An 18,483-nucleotide genomic window follows, 5' to 3' on the forward strand; every position below is an offset into this window, starting at 1 on the left:
AAATACAAAGGTTTTCCTAGGTACTGTATTATTTTCACCCAAATCTCCAGCCTTGCTCATTGATGGAAGCATGGTCGGTTACATGGAGTAGACAGGGAGCTTCGGGCAGGAATGAGGCTGACTGACAGAGATAGGGCGAGGGTGGAGTGAGGGCGTGTCTTCTGGAGGGTGTCTTGGCGCAAGGAAAGGCTCCCCCGGGGGTCTTCCCTCCCGGCCGCGATCGCCAGCCTCCGGGAACCTCTCGGCCCGCGGCAGATCGCCACATCGCCGCGGCCCGCCCCCAGCGCCGTGCGACCCAATCAGCGGCGCAGTCTGCCGCCCCGCCCCCCCCATACCGGGGATATATAGGCCTCGGCCTGGCCAGTTTCACCATAGCAGTTGTGGCTCGGGCCTCAGCGTTAGAGCAGCCTAGAAACTGAGGGCACGGCCCTCTCCGCGTTCCGTTCCCACCTCCGTACGTACGCCGCGCGGCCTCTCTGCAGCGTCCGTCCGAGCGCCGCCGCTGGCGTGGGCCCCGCCTGCTTCCCTCCTCGCCTCTCTGTGTGTCCGCGGCTGGCCGGCGCGATGCAGCTGGACCCGAGGCCCGCCACGCTGGGGCTGCTGCTGCTGTGCGCCGCGGCAGCCGGCGCCGGGGAAGCCGAGGAGCTGCACTACCGGCAGGGCGAGCACCGCGCCGACTACGACCGCGAGGCGCTGCTGGGTGGCCAGGTGAGACGGCCAGAGGCTGGGAGGCTGGGAGGGCCGGGCCTCGCAGCGCTGCTGCCGCGGGCTTTGTCCCCGCGGGACAAAGGGGGCGGCCGGGCGAGGCCTGGTCGGGGCAGCCTGACAATGGGGGCCGGGCGGGGAGCCGCTCACTCTCCGATGGACCCCGGGGTCTGTAAGCTCGTGAAAATAGTGCGGCCCAAGAGCCGGATCCCTTCTACTCTCCCTGCAAGGGGCAGGATCACTGGGGGGATCATTGGGGGCAGGGCCCTTGGAGAGCAGATATGGGTCACCCCAAAAGCCCTCGGCAAGGGAGGTCTCTAATAGCTCTGTTTTTCTCTTACCATTTTGCCCTCCTGATAGTAATGCTTGAACCCCCCTGTATATCGCTTACCTCCCAAAGGAAGAAGTCGATGAATATGTTAAACTCTCCCCCGAAGAGCAACACAAAAGACTGAAGTCAATCATAAAGAAAATTGACTTGGACTCAGATGGCTTTCTCACCGAAAGTAAGGATATCCTACACAACTAACAATGGAGACATCCCTTTGTAGGAGACAAATACAAACATTTAAGCAGGGTGTCTGTTGAGTGTAAGATGACTAGTGTTGCAGTCAATTAGAGATGCTATGTGAGAGGGGAAAAAGGTCATGGTGAGTAGGTTTTATACCTCGAAATCTTTAGACATAGGATACCAAGTAAAGCTCAATGCTTTCTTCAGTAACACATAAGCATCATTGACCCTTCATGGTGTGTTGAGGTCATACGTAGAGCAACTTCCCTACTCCTCACATGACTTTTTATCAATGTCAACAATGTGATTCATTTTGGAGAAACATACTAAAACCTTAAGGCATTAAGTTTATTGCTCTTTTGATAAATGCTTCATTAGAATCTTAAGAACTTGCTTCTTTTTATAAGCAAGTAGAAGAGGACCTGTTTGTGTGAATTGTGTTTATGACAGGTTATTATAACTTGGTAGGAACCATAGAATCATTATATCCACCTCTTTTTGTAGGGGTGAAGAAACTGAAACCCAGAGGCATAAGTACCTTGCTCAAATGAGTGGCAAAGCCAGAATTAGAATCCATATCTCCTGCCCTTAATTCAGCCTTTAATATCCTTCACTTAAAAAAAACAAAAACTGAGTGCTCTTAGATAGGTTGTAGAATCAGGAATGAAATGCACAGATTATTAAAAGAATATTCTAAATAAATAGCTGTGCACCTGCCTCTCCCCATTGCTTAATTCATTTGAAGAATCCTGTTAACTTTTCCAAATTGATCCTCAACAAAAATTCAGGAACTGTTTTGCTATAACTCCCATTTAAATACTGCTCAACATCTGAAGAATGAAGTTGCTTGAGAGAATTACAAGCTGATTGGTAAATTCAAGATGTGTTGTCAATGAAGTGCCCTCAGGTGTGGTCACCAATATTAAGGTTTTGTTCCTTCTACGTGAACAACAGAGCTTCTAGACTAATTATCCAATGAGAATAGGTCCATCTTTGGATACATTAGAGAGTGCACAAAATGATTTGGAAAACTAGGCGACATTTATCTGTAAGGGCCTATATATGTTCAAATATTTAATAGTAAGCTTTTAAAAAATTAAAAGGAACTTAGTCCAGATCTTCATTTAATAGATGAGAAAACAAAACCTTGAGAGGGTAAACTTACCTCTAACAGCAGAGCTGAAGTGTGAAGCCCTATTTCTGGCCTCTGTTCCATTCTGTATCTTGTTATGCCTGGATGATCATTCCGCTTGAGGACTCTTCGGGAAGTTTTGCTTATTTGCACGTTAAGGGCCAGGACTGGACTCGGGTTCTTGAGAGACAGCAAAGTTCATTGGAAGGAGTTTGGGCTTTGAAGCCAAACATGGGGTTTGAATCTGGACTCTGCTACTTATCAGTTATGAGTCCTCAATTTCTAATGTCAATTTCCTGAACTGTAAAGCAATGATTTTAATTGCCTTGTTTTGAGGATTAGAGACAGCATCTGTAGAGGACTTGGTATAAAGTAACTGTTCCATGGTTACCACAATTATTCTATCCCAATTTAAAGTTTCAGGAGAGACAAAGTATCTTTACTTTTCTCTATTCACCTGACCTCCCCCAAACTAACAGAGTACCGTTCTTTAAACTAAATGATGTATTATCTTTAAACCAAATGGGTATTCTTGCTATCCTTACAAATATGTACGTTTTTCTCCCCTCATCCCCTTTTTTCTATGATGCATATACTGAATATCTCTATAGATATTTAAAAGTATTTTAAGATAGATTTTTAAAAGTTGATTTGAAAGTGGACATTTGAGATTTAGAAACTTTTCTTCTATGTTTTCAGATACCCAGTTAAGACAAATAGCTATTAGAAGACAGGCATAAATCATAATTGCTACCCATAACTTTGTTAAAATTTCCTCCAGATGATTTATGACATAGTTAATGGTAATATACTATAATAATGTTTCTCAAGCTTCAGTCACTTGAGTGCATTTTTCAGAATTTAGATCATACTTACTTATCTATTATTTCCTTAATATAGTCTTGATTCAACTCAATGTGAAATGTATTTTAAACTTTATATTACTTTTGTAAATGAAGAACACTTTTTTCTAATACGTATTAAAATAAGTGGGTAGCTATTCAAATATTTGTGCTTCCTGAGAGATCTGTGATAATTAGCAAAGTAAAAGTTGCCCAGTCGTGTCCAACTCTTTGTGACCCCGTAAACTGTACAGTCCATGGAACTCTCCAGGCCAGAATACTGGAGTGGGTAGCCTTTTCCCTTCTCCAGGGGATCTTCCCAAGCCAGGGATCAAACCCAGGTCTCCTGCATTGCAGGTGGATTCTTAACCAGCTGAGCCACAAGGGAAGCCCAAGAATACTGGAGTGGGTTGCCTATCCCTTCTCTAGTAGATCTTCCCAACCCAGGAATCAAACCAGGGTCTCCCGCATTGCAGACAGATTCTTTACCAACTGAGCTATCAGGAAAGCCCAATTAGCAAAAGTTATCTGCAATTTTTTGGATAATATGTTTTAAAAGTCAAGTGCTTTCTCAGCCAGTTGGTAGTTTATTTAATAAATACTTGTTGAGCCCGGTGCTTTCTAGTCATTTGGAGTACCTCAGTGAACAAAATATACCAAACTCTCCGTACTCTGGGTAGATCATGCATAACATTCTTAGATTCCAAACAGCTCTCCTCGCCTCCTCCTCCTATTTCTATGAACACAACTAAACCAGTTCTCATCAAATATTTATAAACACTAAAGTTTTTTTTTTTTCTTTTAAAGAATGTTTAGAAATCCTCACTTCTCTTAAATATCAGAATTACTGTCACATTCATTGTGTTCTGGGAAATTCTCATAGGTGAACTCAGTTCATGGATTCAAATGTCTTTTAAACATTATGCTATGCAAGAAGCGAAACAACAGTTTATTGAGTATGATAAAAACAATGATGGTAGTGTGTCATGGGATGAATACAACATTCAGATGTATGATCGGGTGATCGACTTTGATGAGAACACTGCTCTGGATGATGCAGAAGAGGAGTCTTTTAGGCAGGTAAGTATGTGTGCACGAGCTTTTTCTTTTGATCATTTCAGTTCAGTTTCCTGCATGAGTGAGCACAAGAAGCCTGAGGTCATCAACTGGATTGCCTTGTTCTCTAGGCAATCACCTGTTCTACCTCAGTGGTCCTTTTGATGTTTCCTTTCTAGCCAGATTTAGGACTCTTATTCTGGACTGCCTCAGTTATCCCTGCATCCTTTTCTTAGCTGCATCATTTGTTCTCATTTCCTGGGTTGCTTTTTTAGTGTATTTTGATATGTTTCACAATATTGTATTTTATTGTGTTATTGAACGGTTGGTTTTGTATCATATTTATTAGGAAGATTATAGAGGTCTATTCCCATTTTTAAGTACTGAGGTTTATATAAAATAACTAAACATTTTAAAAATTGTGGTAAAATACCCATAAAATTTACCATTTTACTATTTTTAAGTGTGCAGTTCCATATTTTTTTTTTTATTATATTCACACTTTCAGGCAATCAGTCTCCAGAATTTATTTCATCTTGCAAAACTGAAACTCTAAACCCATTAAAGTGTTGGTCACTTAGTCGTGTCTGACTCTTTGCAACCCCACTGTCTGTAGGCTGCCAGCCTCCTCTGCCCATGGAATTCTCCAGGCAAGAATACTGGAGTGGGTTGCCATTCCCTTCTCCAGAGGAATCTTTTCCACCCAGGGATCGAACCCAGGTCCCCTGCATTGCAGGCAGATTTTCTACCATCTGAGCCACCAGGGAAGCCTCAAATAACTCCCCGTTTCCACTTCCCCCAGCCCCTGGCAATCACCGCTTTACTTTGTGTCTCTGAATTCAACTACAGTAATTCCCCAACATATGAATGAGTTCCGTTCCAAAAGTGCATTCATAAGTCCAACAAAGTTAGCCTGTACCCAACAAACACAATCAGCTACACAGTATTATAATAGGTTTATAATACTTTTTGCACAAATAATACACACTAAATAAGTAAATAAAACAGCTTTAATCTTACAGTATAGTACCTTGAAAAGTACAGTAGTCCAGCACTGCTGCTTTTATGCTTGCCTCTGGACATCTTGGCCTTGAAATAAGGAGACTGTACTACTGTATTCTATACAGTGCCTGCATGCATGCTGAGTTGCTTCAGTCATATCTGACTTTGCAATGCCAGGCTCCTCTGTTCACGGCAAGAATACTGGAATGGGTTGCCATCTGCTTCTCTGGAGCATCTTCCGACCCAGGGATCAAACCTGTGTCTCTTACGTCTTCTGCATTGGCAGACTGGTTCTGTACCAGTGATGCCACCTTCAAAGCTCGTACTCCGTGCAGTACTGTACAGTAAGGTACACGAGCATGAGCACCGGAGAGGACGCGTGCATGTGACATGGACGCCAGACACGTGAATTAACTTAAGTGACTGGACATGAGGACGCACGTTCACATCTCGGAAAGTGTGCAACTTGGAGGTTCATCTGAAGGAGACTTACTGTATTCTAGGTACCTCATATAAGTGGAATCATACAGCATATTTTTTGTGATTAGCTAATTTCAGTTAGCAGTCTCCAGATTTGTCCAGGTCATAGTATGTGTCAAAATTTCCTTTTAAAGACAATAATATTCCATTATATGTATATATCACATTTTGTTATCCATCAGTCAATGGTGAGTTGAGTTGCTTCATCTTTTTGGCTATTGTGAGTAATGTTGCTATGAACGTGGATGTACAAATATCTCTTTGAGATCCTGCCTTTAATTCCTTTGGGCGTACATCCAGAAGTGGAATTGCTAGTTCATATATAGTAATTCCATTTTTAAATTTCTGAGGAACTGCAACACTGTCTTCCATAGTGGCTGCACCGTTTAAAATAACTTATTTTTAAAGTTTCAGTATCACTGTGAGTTGTGTTGTGTCTCATAGTTTGATTTGTTGGAATATACTTCTTAAGCAGAGTTGAGGAGGACATATTTAGGAATTAATAGGAACTTTTAAAAACTTTACTTAGTAATTAGTAGCAACTCTGTAAGACAAATTACTATAAGCCTTAGAAGTTGATATTGTGAATACTTTGTATTTTAGAGGTAATTTTAAAGACTTTTTTTAAAAAGAGGTTGTTGTATGTGGAAAAAATAAACAACTTTTTGCAAAGGTTGTGTCCCAAAATATTAGTCAAGGGTGCTTTGAAGACTTTTGAGCTTCCTCTGTTGGTATCTACAGTTTAGTTTTTAATGTGGCCATATTGTAGCATTGTACATGCTATTTATTTTAGAACCATATTGGCCACTTGAACTCTGTAGTTCATCACTAACTCAAAATTGGTTGTTTCTCTGCTAAGGATTGTCGACTAAAAAAATGCACAACTTGAGGGTTGTGTGTTAAGTTTTATTTGAGGCAATATGAGGACTGCAGCCTTGGAGACAGCACCTCAGATAGCTCTGAGAAACTGCTCCAAAGATGTAGGGAGAAAGGAAAGGACTGTATATATGTGATTTTGGTAAAGGGCGAGTACATACAGTCAAGCACATTTATTTTTTAGAAAGTTTCTGCTGGTCTTATGAAGCTTCTGCTAGTCATGAGAAACAGTTGTCAACCATGAAGGATTTTAGTGCTTTTCTAGAGATGAGGAGATACAAGAATTGGGCTCATAAAATTATCTCCTGAGAATACCTAACTATCTGAAGGCCGGTCCTGCCAGTTTTCCCAGAACTCAGAGTGCCTGGTTTCTGCTGTCTGTCCTGAGCTTCTTCAGAGGGTGTTGGAGGCCAGCAGCTGCAGCACCACGTGATTTAACTCTTGTAGAGGTAGATGGCAAGCACCCATGAAAGTGAAAGTGAAAGTTAAGTTGCTCAGTCGTGTCCAACTCTTTGCGACCCCATGGACTGTAACCCACCAGGCTCCTCCATCCATGGGCTTCTCCAGGCAAGAATACTGGAATGGGTTGCCATTTCCTTCCCCAGGGGATCTTCTCGACCCAGGGATCGAACCCAGGTCTCCCGCATTGCAGGCAGATGCTTTAACCTCTGAGCCAAACCTCTTCCATGGCATGTGCCAATTTGTAGTTGACATGATTATGCATATGCTATGCCTATACCACCGGTGTGGAGGTTAAGGACTCCAGCTTGGGGACCAGTCAGCTTGGCTTTACATTCAGCAAGGGCTTCCCCAGTTGCTCATCAGCTAAAAAATCCACTTGCTATTCAGGAGCTGGAGGAGATGCGAGTTCAATCCCTGGGTTGGGAAGGTCCCCTGGAGGAGAAAATGGAAACCTACTCCAGTATTCTTGCCAGGAAAATCCTATGGACTGGCAGGCTACAGTCCAAAGGGTCGCAAAGCGTCAAACAGGACTGAGCGTGCACGCAATACCACTTGACAGTGGTGTGCCTTTAGGTTAAATTAAACCTCCTGTTTTAAGGTTTTAAGCTGAATTTAATTCAGCTTCCTCATATCTAAAAATGGGGATGATAACAGTATGGAGAAATAGTAATGAATAGTAGCATTGAACTGGTAAATCTTTCTATGTTAATTTGAAAGAAAATTGTTGAAGAAAACATGTGAGTCACATGTTTATCTCTAATACTTACATTCAGCTTTTGGAAGTTGTTTAAGCATTTGTTAACTGTATCAGCTTTAGAATAGATAAGATTTAATATATAGGGGGAAAATATCCTCCTTTTCTCCTTACTTGGGTCTTCATCTTACAGCAGACTGAAAAGAGTGTAAATCAGTCTTTTCACTACTTAGTGCTAAAAAGAAAACAAAGGATGATAATGAGATCTAGAATTTGTCTGTCTGCTAGTTATTCTCCTTTACTGTAGGAATTAACTCATCTTAAAAAGCATCGTTCACATTCCAAGATTTTTCTAAAACCAAACCATGGTATGACATTATGACTTCTTTGCCAGGCAATAATACAAATGTTAAATACAGTATTTTAAAATCTTAGAAGTAGATTCTGTGTTTTTTTTTTCACTCAAAAGATTAATTATTATCCCATCAGAAAGTTGGAAAGTTGTGTAGTTTTTTAAAATCTACATTCTTTGGAGGGTGGAATGTAATAATACATGATGGTATTGAGAAGAAAATCTTCACTTTAAAGAAATACATGACTTGTTACATAAACTGTTTATGAACAGTCTTTTTTTTTTATAAAGATGTCTGATTTTAATGCTGTGTTTCCCACCCAGGTACTCAGGACATGTTGATTATAAGACTGTACTTTTAAAGAATGAATTAGATGGACCTTATAGCCTAAAGGAATTAATGGGTCCCTGAAATGAACACTTCTCAATGGGAGTCCTATTGATCCTATTGCTTATTCTTGAACAACATAGGAATATGTCTGTACATGAAATTCTATTTATAATACTGTTAGAATTATATATATATATATATATATATATATTTACATATATAACCCACTAAAAGTGGATGTGGGATGTAAAAATGAACCCAGACACAACTGCACGATTCTGCAAAATAAAAAATAAAAGGATGAAGAATGCATCGATCTTGATCAAAGTTAGAGCCTAAACATTGTACCATAAAATAATCATAAAAAGTAATTGGATATCCAAATAAAATGTTTCTATATGGAAGCCTATTAAAAAACAAAATCAATTTGCTAGCTGAATTATATGTTACTTTTAATGTTTTCATATAAAGAATAGAGATAACCTGGAATAATGACTCGCAGGCTGTGAGATGCCGGAAAAAAGTATTTCTTTATGACCTGATGAACAAGTATAGTCAGCACTTTTAAGCAGGATAATTAAAGTTTGAGGACCTACCTGGCAAAAGCTCAATTCCTATAACTTCTAAAGCCAGCTGCTGAATGTGCATGTGTAAGCAGGATTTATTTGTGTAAGATATAATCATGCATGTGGCTAATCAGAATTTTAAGACCTAGACTTTTGCTCTATTATCACAGGTTATATATTTCCTCATGTAAAATCTTTAGTCTACCAAAAGATGGCAGTTTTGTTCTTCACAAGTTTCTGTTACGATGTAAAAATAAATGACTATGGTAGTTTCTATCTTTTTACTACTGTGCATAGTATTTTCTATGTACTAGAACACAAGGGTTTTATACAGAAAAAAAAAATGTTGAGGTTTTATGAAACTGACACTCCTTTGTGGTCATCTTTTAGAAATTTGCCCCTTTGGAAAAAATCTTTTGGTGTATTAGCTTCTTTAATATGAGTCTCTAATAAATTGTGTTCTTTAAATGACCATGAATAAAACTTTTAAAAATCACATTATTTTTTAAAAACCTGAGAAATGTAAACGAGAAAAGTACTTTTTTTTTTTTTAAGAAATCTCAGCTGTTGAAAGAGATCCTTTCTTTCCATAGGCAAATTTGGCCAAATTCAGCTCCCTCTGCTGAAACATGGACCTTTTTGCTCCAGATTGAAGGGTTCTTTCATAAGGAAATCTAAGCACTTTAGTATTTTGAATAGTGATTTATTCAGAAAACTTGATTGACTCAGCTAAGTACCTCCAGTTCTTGTTTTTCTACTTTTCCCCATGTTAAACCTGAACATAACATGTACATTATTTAGTCTAGTTATTTGAAATTATGAAACATTAAGTTAAAAGCAGCTATTTGGAAGCATTTTTTTTTCTCTGTCATGATTTGGTGAATATAACTGGCTAGTGGAATCTGGGTGTTTAAAAGACAAATTCCTTGGGGAAAGAAGTGAGCCTCTCCACTGTAAATCAGTCATCGTAAAAGAACTAGTGTTTCAGTAAATGACTGCTACCTAACCTCTAGCATTCTAAAAAATTGAAAAGAGCATTTCTTTTCAACAGTGAAACACCTAAATTAAAAGCTTCTAAAATATTTGAAATTGTGCTTTTTAAAAAATGTGTGGTTTAATACACATCAGTTTATAAAAAGGAAAATTATTCCTAGAAATTTCTCAAAATAAAATGTATGCAGGATTAGCAATATGCCACTATTGGCTTCCAGTGCTCTTAATTACAGAATTACCTTTGAGAAAATTGATTAAAAGCAGCTTTTTCTCTAATAGTCGCTACTACTTGGTTTCCCACCAAAGTGTACTTGAGGGGAAAGGAAAGGAAGATGCACATGACAAGTAGAAAATGGTGTGATTGTTTAACTCAACCCCAAGATAGGGGCTTTTCAGCTTTTGATGTATTTATCTAGACTTAGAAAATTAGCACTATAAAGAGCCTACAGAGAGTAGACTTCCAAATATTTACCAGAAGTATTCTCATAAGAGGACTATTTTTTGAAACCTGTCACAGTGTTTTTGAAAAGTCATATTGAAGACCAGAAACAGAAATAGGCACACCAAGAAACTAATAGATAATCTAAATTCATTGCTTTGGGGGCATTCAAAAAATTACTGCGATTGTTAAAGAAGATAGTGTGTAGTATTGTAGAAAGAACAGGAAGGATCCAAGTTCAATATATTTTAGGTGTTTTCCTGACATCCCTTTCAATAAATCATTTTAATCTCAGTTTTTCTATGAATAATAGTAACATGTAACATTTATTGAATACCTAATATGTTTTCTAATTGCTTGATAGTTCTCATCCCAGTTGCTTGATAGAGATTTTTTCTTATTTATTATGAGTTGTTCAGTTTATTTAAAAAAAAAAAAACAAAAAAACAGTTCACTGATTTCTCTCACTTCCCTACCAGCCACTTCTGGCAGCCACCAGTCTATTCTCTCCATCTGTGAACTTGGTTTTAGAGGAATGTTTTTGTTTGTTTGTTTTTAGATTCTACATATGAGAGGTCATACAGTATTTGTCTTTCTCTGACTTATTTCACATAGCATAATGCCCTTGAGGTATATCCATGTTGTTTCAAATGGCAAGATTATATGCTTTATGGCTGAGTAATATTCTATTATATATATAGTGGAATATATTATATAATTGCTATAATAATTTCTTATCCATTTATCCGTCAGTGGATATAGGTTGTTTCCATGTGTTGGCTATTGTAAGTAATGCTGTAGTGAACATAGAGGCTTGTATATCTTTTTGAGTTGGTATTTTCATTTTCTTTAGGTAAATACCCAGAAGTGGAATTGCTGGACTGTCTTGTTGTATAGCATCCAGGTGTCAGGTGTACCTCACTGTGGTTTTGATTTGCATTTCCCTGATGATTTATGATGCTGAGCATCTTTTCATGTGCCTGTTGGCCATCTGTATGTATTCGGAAAACATCTATTCAGACCTGCCCTTTTTTTTTTAGTTGGACTGTTTATTTTTCTTTTGAGTTGTACGAGTTCTCTATATATTTTGGATATTAGCCACTTATCAGATAGATGATTTGCAAATATTTTCTCCCATTGAGTAGCTTTCATTTTGTTGATGATTTCTTTGGCTGTGCAGAAGCCTTTTAGTTTGATGTAGTCCCACTTGTTTATTTTTGCTTCTGTTGTTTTTGGTGTCAAATTATCCCATTTGTATAGTTGAGGAGCTCAAAGAAGTTAAGCAGTTTGCCCTAAGTAACAAGTTAGTAAGTGGCATTGCTAGAATTCAGATCTGAGTCTCCCTATGTCGCTGCACTGCTTCTCGTAAATGCTTGTTATTTGCCCAACTTACCATCAAAGGGATGATGTGAAGATAAAAAGTGATAATGGATATAAATTCACATAGATATAGAGTTCACATAGCTTGTATTTTTCAAAGTATTTTAATGACATTATGGGATGAATGAGAAAACCTTTAAATGTTCAATATTTAATTTTCAAAGCTTCATTTAAAGGACAAGAAGCGATTTGAAAAAGCTAACCAGGATTCAGGCCCTGGTTTGAACCTTGAAGAGTTTATTGCTTTTGAGCATCCTGAAGAAGTTGATTATATGACGGTAAGGAAGAAAAAATTTCAAGATAACTATTGAATAGCCAAAACTTTAAAACTTACTTTTACACAGTAATGAAAATGAATTATATAGGAAACAATTTTAGGAGATGATCTAAACTTTTCCTTGCTTCAGAAAAGGAGTGGGAAGAAGGAGGTTTTCTGGTGGAGTGGGGGTGTATACAGGGTGGGAGAAGGTAAGGAATGAGGTTTTCTTTAATCTCTGAAATATGTATGTGTATCCGTCTTTCCCTGGCTAGTTTCTCTTTCATAAATGGGTTATCTTCAGTGCCTTCCTTGTCCTTTTGTAGCTTTAAGACTTTTCTCAGGTGTTTCAATATTAGTAACACTAGAACTTCCTGTTTAGTTTACAAGGTTACTTGTGAAAACTTTTGGTCTGGGAACACTATCACATTTAGATCCCTTTTCATAGGGTATGGGGGTGGGATGAGGTGGGGGGGATGCAACTGCTAATGACTAATAATGTTTTTGCAGCTTTAGGCATAATGAGTCCTTTCATCCCTTTAGTACTTAAAAGAAGTACCAGCTCTTCAAAATTTTGTTGAGCTCTAGGTATAATTCAACACTGATTAAGTCCCTGCTATGACTTGGTAAACTTCTTGAGAGCAGAAACTATCATATTGGAGAGTAAACATTAACGTAAGAAATGGCTTTTAAAAAATAGGCTAAACATTTACATTGAGGTCTGCTCCCTGGCATCAGCCCCCAGCTGTGTGGCTTGGTTCCCTGGACATTTCAGGGAGGGAAGATGTAGCTTTTTGCTTAATGGGTCATGGTTGGATGCTGCTGCCTTGATAGCAGGACTGCAGATAACCTTTTTCTCTCTAGCTCAGTGGTAAGACATCACCATCAGTGCCGTTTCTCTTGCCATTGTGAGGCTTTGGATTTCTTACTTTCCACAAAGTACATGACTTAGTTTGAGAACAGTGCTGGGCACAGTTTGTTTAAGTGCCAGAATTAAGTGGAGATCAGCTAACTGAGTCCTAGCATGGTAGGCAGAGGATGTTGGATCTTGATTATCTGGGGAATAAGGAACAGTTGAAGACTGAGGAGGGAAATGACCAGTGATAGCAATGAAATAATTTAGGCATTATGTGTATGGCCCTGGAATATGAAGTGGCAATGGAATGAATTGATGAATGACCAACATTTGAAGAAAGCATAGACAGGAATGTTGACTGATGTAGCATGGGAGGGGAAGAGGGCAAGAATCAGAAATGACTCTGAGGTTGGAAGCTTGAGCAACAATGATACAAAAGCAGTACCATCGCAGAATGGGATATGTAGGATGGGAAAGGATGGTCTTTGTGCTGAGTTGGAGTTGATGGCAGCACACAAGATGCATGATCCTAAGATGGTGTCTCATTCAGAGCAGCTTCATTAATTTCTGTTTACCTTAATTGTCTTTGGATCCCTTTTTCCTTTTTTCCCCTTTAAGGTTATATAGGATAGGAAAGGGCAGGATATAAGCTCAACTAAGTGATTCTACTTTGAGTTAAAAGTTGGAATTTAAAAACATTTTCATACACATAATTTTAAAAATTATTTTAACCAAGGCAGCATTCTTGAAATAAGTCTGTTGTTTCCCAAGATTACTTGAATGGAGGAATAATCATTTTGATCAGTGATTCTTTAATTGGATCACAGACTCCTTTAGAAAAAGTATGATGCAAGCTGTGTACCCTGCCCCCAAAAAGTCCTGAACATGTCCGTGTTCATACACATAAAATACTGTGAATCAAGATCTTTGGGTCTCCAGGTTAACATCCCCTAGTTTCTGTATCGAAAATCCGTTATATTTGATTTAAAAGAAAAAAAAAACCCAACAACTTCTACTTAAGTGTTGTTTCATACAGATGTAGATAAAGCCCCTGGATTTGACTACAATAAGAGACTTTTGAGAATATATTTCACTGTAGTTGTGGTGCTAGAATCCAGGCTGAAAAAGTATTCAGGCAGCAGCAGGTAATGAGGAAATGAGAACAGTAGATGTAACCTCCGAGAGGAAAAGAAAGACCAGGATGGTGGTTAAAGAGTGCAGCAAAGTCATGGGAACCTGAATGTTTTTAAAGGCATAGAAGAAGGAGCTAGTGGAAAGGGTTGGAGAGGCTGGAGTTAAGAGTAAAAGAAAGCACTCAGGAAGTGGGGAAGTATGGGATCTAGGAAGACAGTTGAGGGCTTCATCCTAGAGAAGAGGGGCAGAGTTTTAACTGCTGAGATCAAAGAGAAGGATGAGAGGAACAGGCACCAAAATAGAGGTGGCTAAAGGTGAGAATGAATGCTGGGAAACAAGGAACGATTTCAGAAGACCTCTACCATGCTCAGAAAAACAGGAAGTCTTTGCCAAGAGCATGTTGGACAGAGTTGCGGTTAAGACTTAGAGGAAATAGAGATGTCAAAAGACAGCCATGGAGTGTTAGGGAAGCTGAGGCAGAGACAGACTTCCAAGCTGCAGTGAGAACCCACAGAATTTATAAAATAAATTTATAAGGATTAGGTTTCTATTTTTGTATCTTCCTCAGATTCTGGAATAAAGGAGAAAGTGATGTGGGTCTGATGTAGCATGAGGACTGGCATGATAAGAAAAGGGTCCAAGGGGTGCAGGAATGTAGTAAGGGAAGCACTGAAGCAGGTCATCTCGGGAAAATATAACTAGAAAGGGTGTGATCTTTGGGTCAGAAGAGATTAGTTGGTAAGGAGCCTTAGAAAGAGTCAGGAACCGATTTGGGGGCAGTCTAGGGTGGATGAGGGTAGGTGGGTGGAAGGGGAAGCAAGGAAGTTGAAGTTGTATAGGGTACTGACCCATTTCAGGCAACAGTTCTGTGCAGAGACATCTGAGGTGAGGGTTTTTTTGGCTTGTTCATGGATTGGCAGGAAAGTGAAATTAAAGAAGACAAAGATAGTATAAGATATATCATTCTTCAGAAGGCGGTAATGTGCAGAAAATAGAAGTGTGAGTTTATTGCCAAGGTCATGCAGGAGGGTGAGGTAGAGTGCTCAATAACAGAAGCTTAAGGATGTTAAATTCTAAGCTATTTGGGGTTTTATTCCTGCTTCTAAATTCCAGTGTTTAGAAAGATTGTGTGGCAAGTATAGACAAAATAATTATTCCTAAAGAATAATTATGTTAACTATTTCTATAGTAGGATTAATTATAGTAGAAATAATTCAATAATTAATTCTATAGTAGGATTGATTCAGATGGTGATGGGATTGAAACTTTTGTGACAGATTTTTTTTTTTTTTTGTGAACATACATGCAATAGGAATTTGTCATTCAAGAGGCTTTAGAAGAACATGACAAAAATGGTGATGGATTTGTTAGTTTGGAAGAATTTCTTGGTGACTACAGGCGGGACCCGAGTAAGTAGACTGGGGATGTGTGGAAGGAAGGGGAAAAAAAGGAAGAAATTGAAAGATAGTCTTGCTCATTGAGAGCTCTGTTTGACAGAGGAAAATGGAAGAAGAACTGGGCCTGATACCTACCTCTTTGTTCTGCCAAGTTCAATAAAATACTAGCGAAACAAAGGGACTTAAAGCCTATCTGAGAATGCTGTTTTATTCACTTTTAGTTCAACATGTAGAGCCAAGCGTTTTTCTTTGTTTTCAAACAAATACAATGTAATTATCAATTCAGATGGCTGAGGAAGTAAAGGTTGATATTTTTAAACAGTCCTCCTGTACCTTTGCATGTAGATATTAGAAGAAAAAAATATATAAAATCCTATAAATACTAGAATAAGACTGTGAAAAGTGGCTTACTGAGTGTTTGAAATTTAAGGAGTTTTTATATGCAGCTTTTTGTATAAGCAGCTGTCTTTTCATAATTTTTGCTTAGTGTCACTTACGGTGAATGTCACTTTAAAATTACCTCTGGCATTACTTTGTAAGAACACACATTGTAAGAACACATGGGAAGATTTAGTCACATGATGTTCATAAAGCCGTTACCCAGTTCAAACTTGGGCAAACAATATCAGAACAAATAGCAGCAGTTAGCAAAATTACTAGTTTGTGATAATATGCAACACTTAAAAATTTTTTTTTCTCCATAAGATCTTTACATAGACTTTCATGTTTGTTTGTCTTTTTTCTCACTTTTTCAGTTGAGTTTTATCCCAGAACAGTTTTATAACAAAGCTGATTTTTTTTTCTTTTTGGCCACACCACACAGCATGTGGGATCCTAGGTCCCCCACCAGGGCATTGAATCCACGGTGCCTGCAGTGGAAGCACAGAGGCCCAACGCCTGGTCTGCCAGGGAGGTCCCTATGCAACAGTTTTACACATGTCCCCTCCCTTTTGAACCTCCCTCTCCTCTCCCTCCGTATCCCACCCCTCTATGCAACAATTTTAAAACTCTGAGTATCACTTTTGAACATTACTACAGAGTTTGCACTTATTTCAGCCCTTTTCAGTTAAGCGCTTTGTTTCTTTGGGCCTCCTTTATGTGGTAAGCTTTAAATTCATTTCCTCTATCTGGGGCTATATCAGACTTCTTTTTAGATACATGTGATATTCTTGTGTATGCATGTTTATGTTCTTTTTTAATATTAATATATTAATAGCCGCAAATGAAGATCCAGAGTGGATACTTGTTGAGAAAGATAGATTCATGAATGATTATGACAGAGATGCTGATGGCAGACTTGATCCGCAAGAACTGTTGTCCTGGGTTGTACCCAATAACCAGGGCATTGCACAAGAAGAGGTAAGTATTACAGAATGATTCTCTCATCCCCAAATTTGTGCCATTGTAGTAAAGGAAATTCAGAACCTTAAGCCAAAGAAGGAAGTAGTGGAGTTATTTAGGATCAATGCATTGCTATTTCTTGATTTAAATCTAAGATCTGTTTTAGACTGTCAAAGAGACAAGGAAGTTAAGATGGTATCATGTGTGAACTGAATAGTACAATAGAATAATGAAAGTTTGTATTTACCTCTGGGGCTCAAAATGAGTTATACTAATTTTCCTTGACTTTAAGATATGCTGAATTGGATTTGAGTTGGGAGGAGACAGAACCCAGCAGAAATTAAAAAAGGAGGTAATGAGAAATGGCTGTAGACAGACCCAGTCATGAGAGTTAGTACTTTTAGATACTTAGACAATAATGAGTACTTGGTATACCTGAATGATTTTGACAAATCAGATCCCATTAAAATGTGAACATCTTGCTGAAAAAATGCTATTATGCTTGACACCTTTTTGTTTTATTTTAAAGGCTCTTCATCTAATTGATGAAATGGATTTGAATAGTGACCGAAAGCTCTCTGAAGAAGAGATTCTGGAGAACCAGGACTTGTTTCTTACAAGTGAAGCCACAGATTATGGCAGACAGCTTCATGATGAGTATTTTTATCATGATGAGCTTTGATCCCTGGGTGTATCTGAATAGAGCACTGGCTCCTTTTATAGTTTGTTACCAGCTTTACTTTTGTGATAAAATGTTGATGTTATATTTTACACTCTTAAGTCTTACCAGAGTCAAAATTATCTTAATGTACATTATAGTTTTGGCCTTTCAGGAGAAAAGTAAAACAAAAACCTGATATTTATTTCCACATGCATTGAAGAAATGAAACAATGTTGTGCCATATGACAAAAAAGTCTTTCCTAAACAGTCCATCTGTTTAGTACTGTATTGTGAAATATTTGAGTTCTGTTTCCATACTTGAAAAAAAAAAACAAAAAAAACGGAGGATTTTAGAGATGCCTGAACAATATTATTTAAGTAGTATGTGACTAAGCTATCAATTTTTGTTTTAAGTAGGTTTAACTTGGGAACTGACAGAAAGACATTGTTTTTAGATTTAGCATTTTGTTTTAAACCTTTAAAGGAACCTTAGAAGGACTTATACCTCACATATTAATGGTGAGAAGTTCTGCTTAATTTTAAAATGGTTTCTATAAAGGGTTTTAATGTATGAAATAGAACTTTATATTTTTGCATATGTATAGATAGTAATTATATTTAATGTGTAACTATAGCATTACGGTGTGTGGAATTTGACTTTGTTCAGAACTGTTTTCTTTTTTTTTTGACTGATTAAAAATGAAATGTCCTATCTTTTTATATGTTTGTTTGATTTTCTTTGGTCTTTCAGGTAAACCTTGAATTCAGCAAGTTTCGTTGTATTATACATTACCTCACCTCATTCATTCCTGTATTTGAGAAGTAAATGTTCTCAAAACTTTGTTAAATTATATTCTTGCTGCATATTCTTATTTTGGTTTTTTTGGATAAAAGAATCATATTGTAATTCAATGTACCCCTGACATGTTTCAGTTGCTAGTGTAGCAAATGTGGTCTTGCTCTTTCAGGCTGGAAACAATCGTAAGGATTGTACACATTGAAATTACCAGTAGAGCC

The 18,483-nt window shown here is 38.2% G+C and overlaps 1 protein-coding gene across 2 annotated transcripts; it reads left to right on the forward strand.

Annotated features, from left to right (window-relative positions):
• The first annotated feature begins 343 nt into the window (after positions 1 to 343).
• RCN2 (reticulocalbin 2) lies at positions 344 to 18,186 on the forward strand. 2 transcript variants are annotated; one of them, XM_043921761.1, is made up of 7 exons: positions 344 to 708; positions 1,106 to 1,211; positions 4,074 to 4,270; positions 11,986 to 12,099; positions 15,380 to 15,476; positions 16,681 to 16,823; positions 17,335 to 18,186. In XM_043921761.1, exons 1-7 carry the CDS (start codon positions 565 to 567, stop codon positions 17,485 to 17,487), a joined length of 954 nt encoding a protein of 317 aa, XP_043777696.1. In that variant the 5' UTR covers positions 344 to 564; the 3' UTR covers positions 17,488 to 18,186. The 2 variants fall into 2 exon arrangements, with proteins under 2 accessions (XP_043777696.1, XP_043777697.1); XM_043921762.1 differs by having other exon boundaries at positions 11,998 to 12,099.
• The last annotated feature ends 297 nt before the right edge of the window (positions 18,187 to 18,483 follow it).

The sequence above is a fragment of the Cervus elaphus genome, chromosome 13 (genome assembly GCF_910594005.1).
Source record: "Cervus elaphus chromosome 13, mCerEla1.1, whole genome shotgun sequence".
NCBI classification, from domain to species: Eukaryota; Metazoa; Chordata; class Mammalia; order Artiodactyla; family Cervidae; genus Cervus; species Cervus elaphus.

Coding starts and splice junctions, on each gene's coding strand:
- RCN2 (XM_043921761.1), top strand. CDS start 565: ATGCAGCTGGACCCGAGGCCCGCCACGCTGGGGCTGCTGCTGCTGTGC. Junction 1,212..4,073: donor AGATGGCTTTCTCACCGAAA/GTAAGGATATCC, acceptor AAATTCTCATAG/GTGAACTCAGTTCATGGATT. Junction 15,477..16,680: donor TGACTACAGGCGGGACCCGA/GTAAGTAGACTG, acceptor ATATATTAATAG/CCGCAAATGAAGATCCAGAG.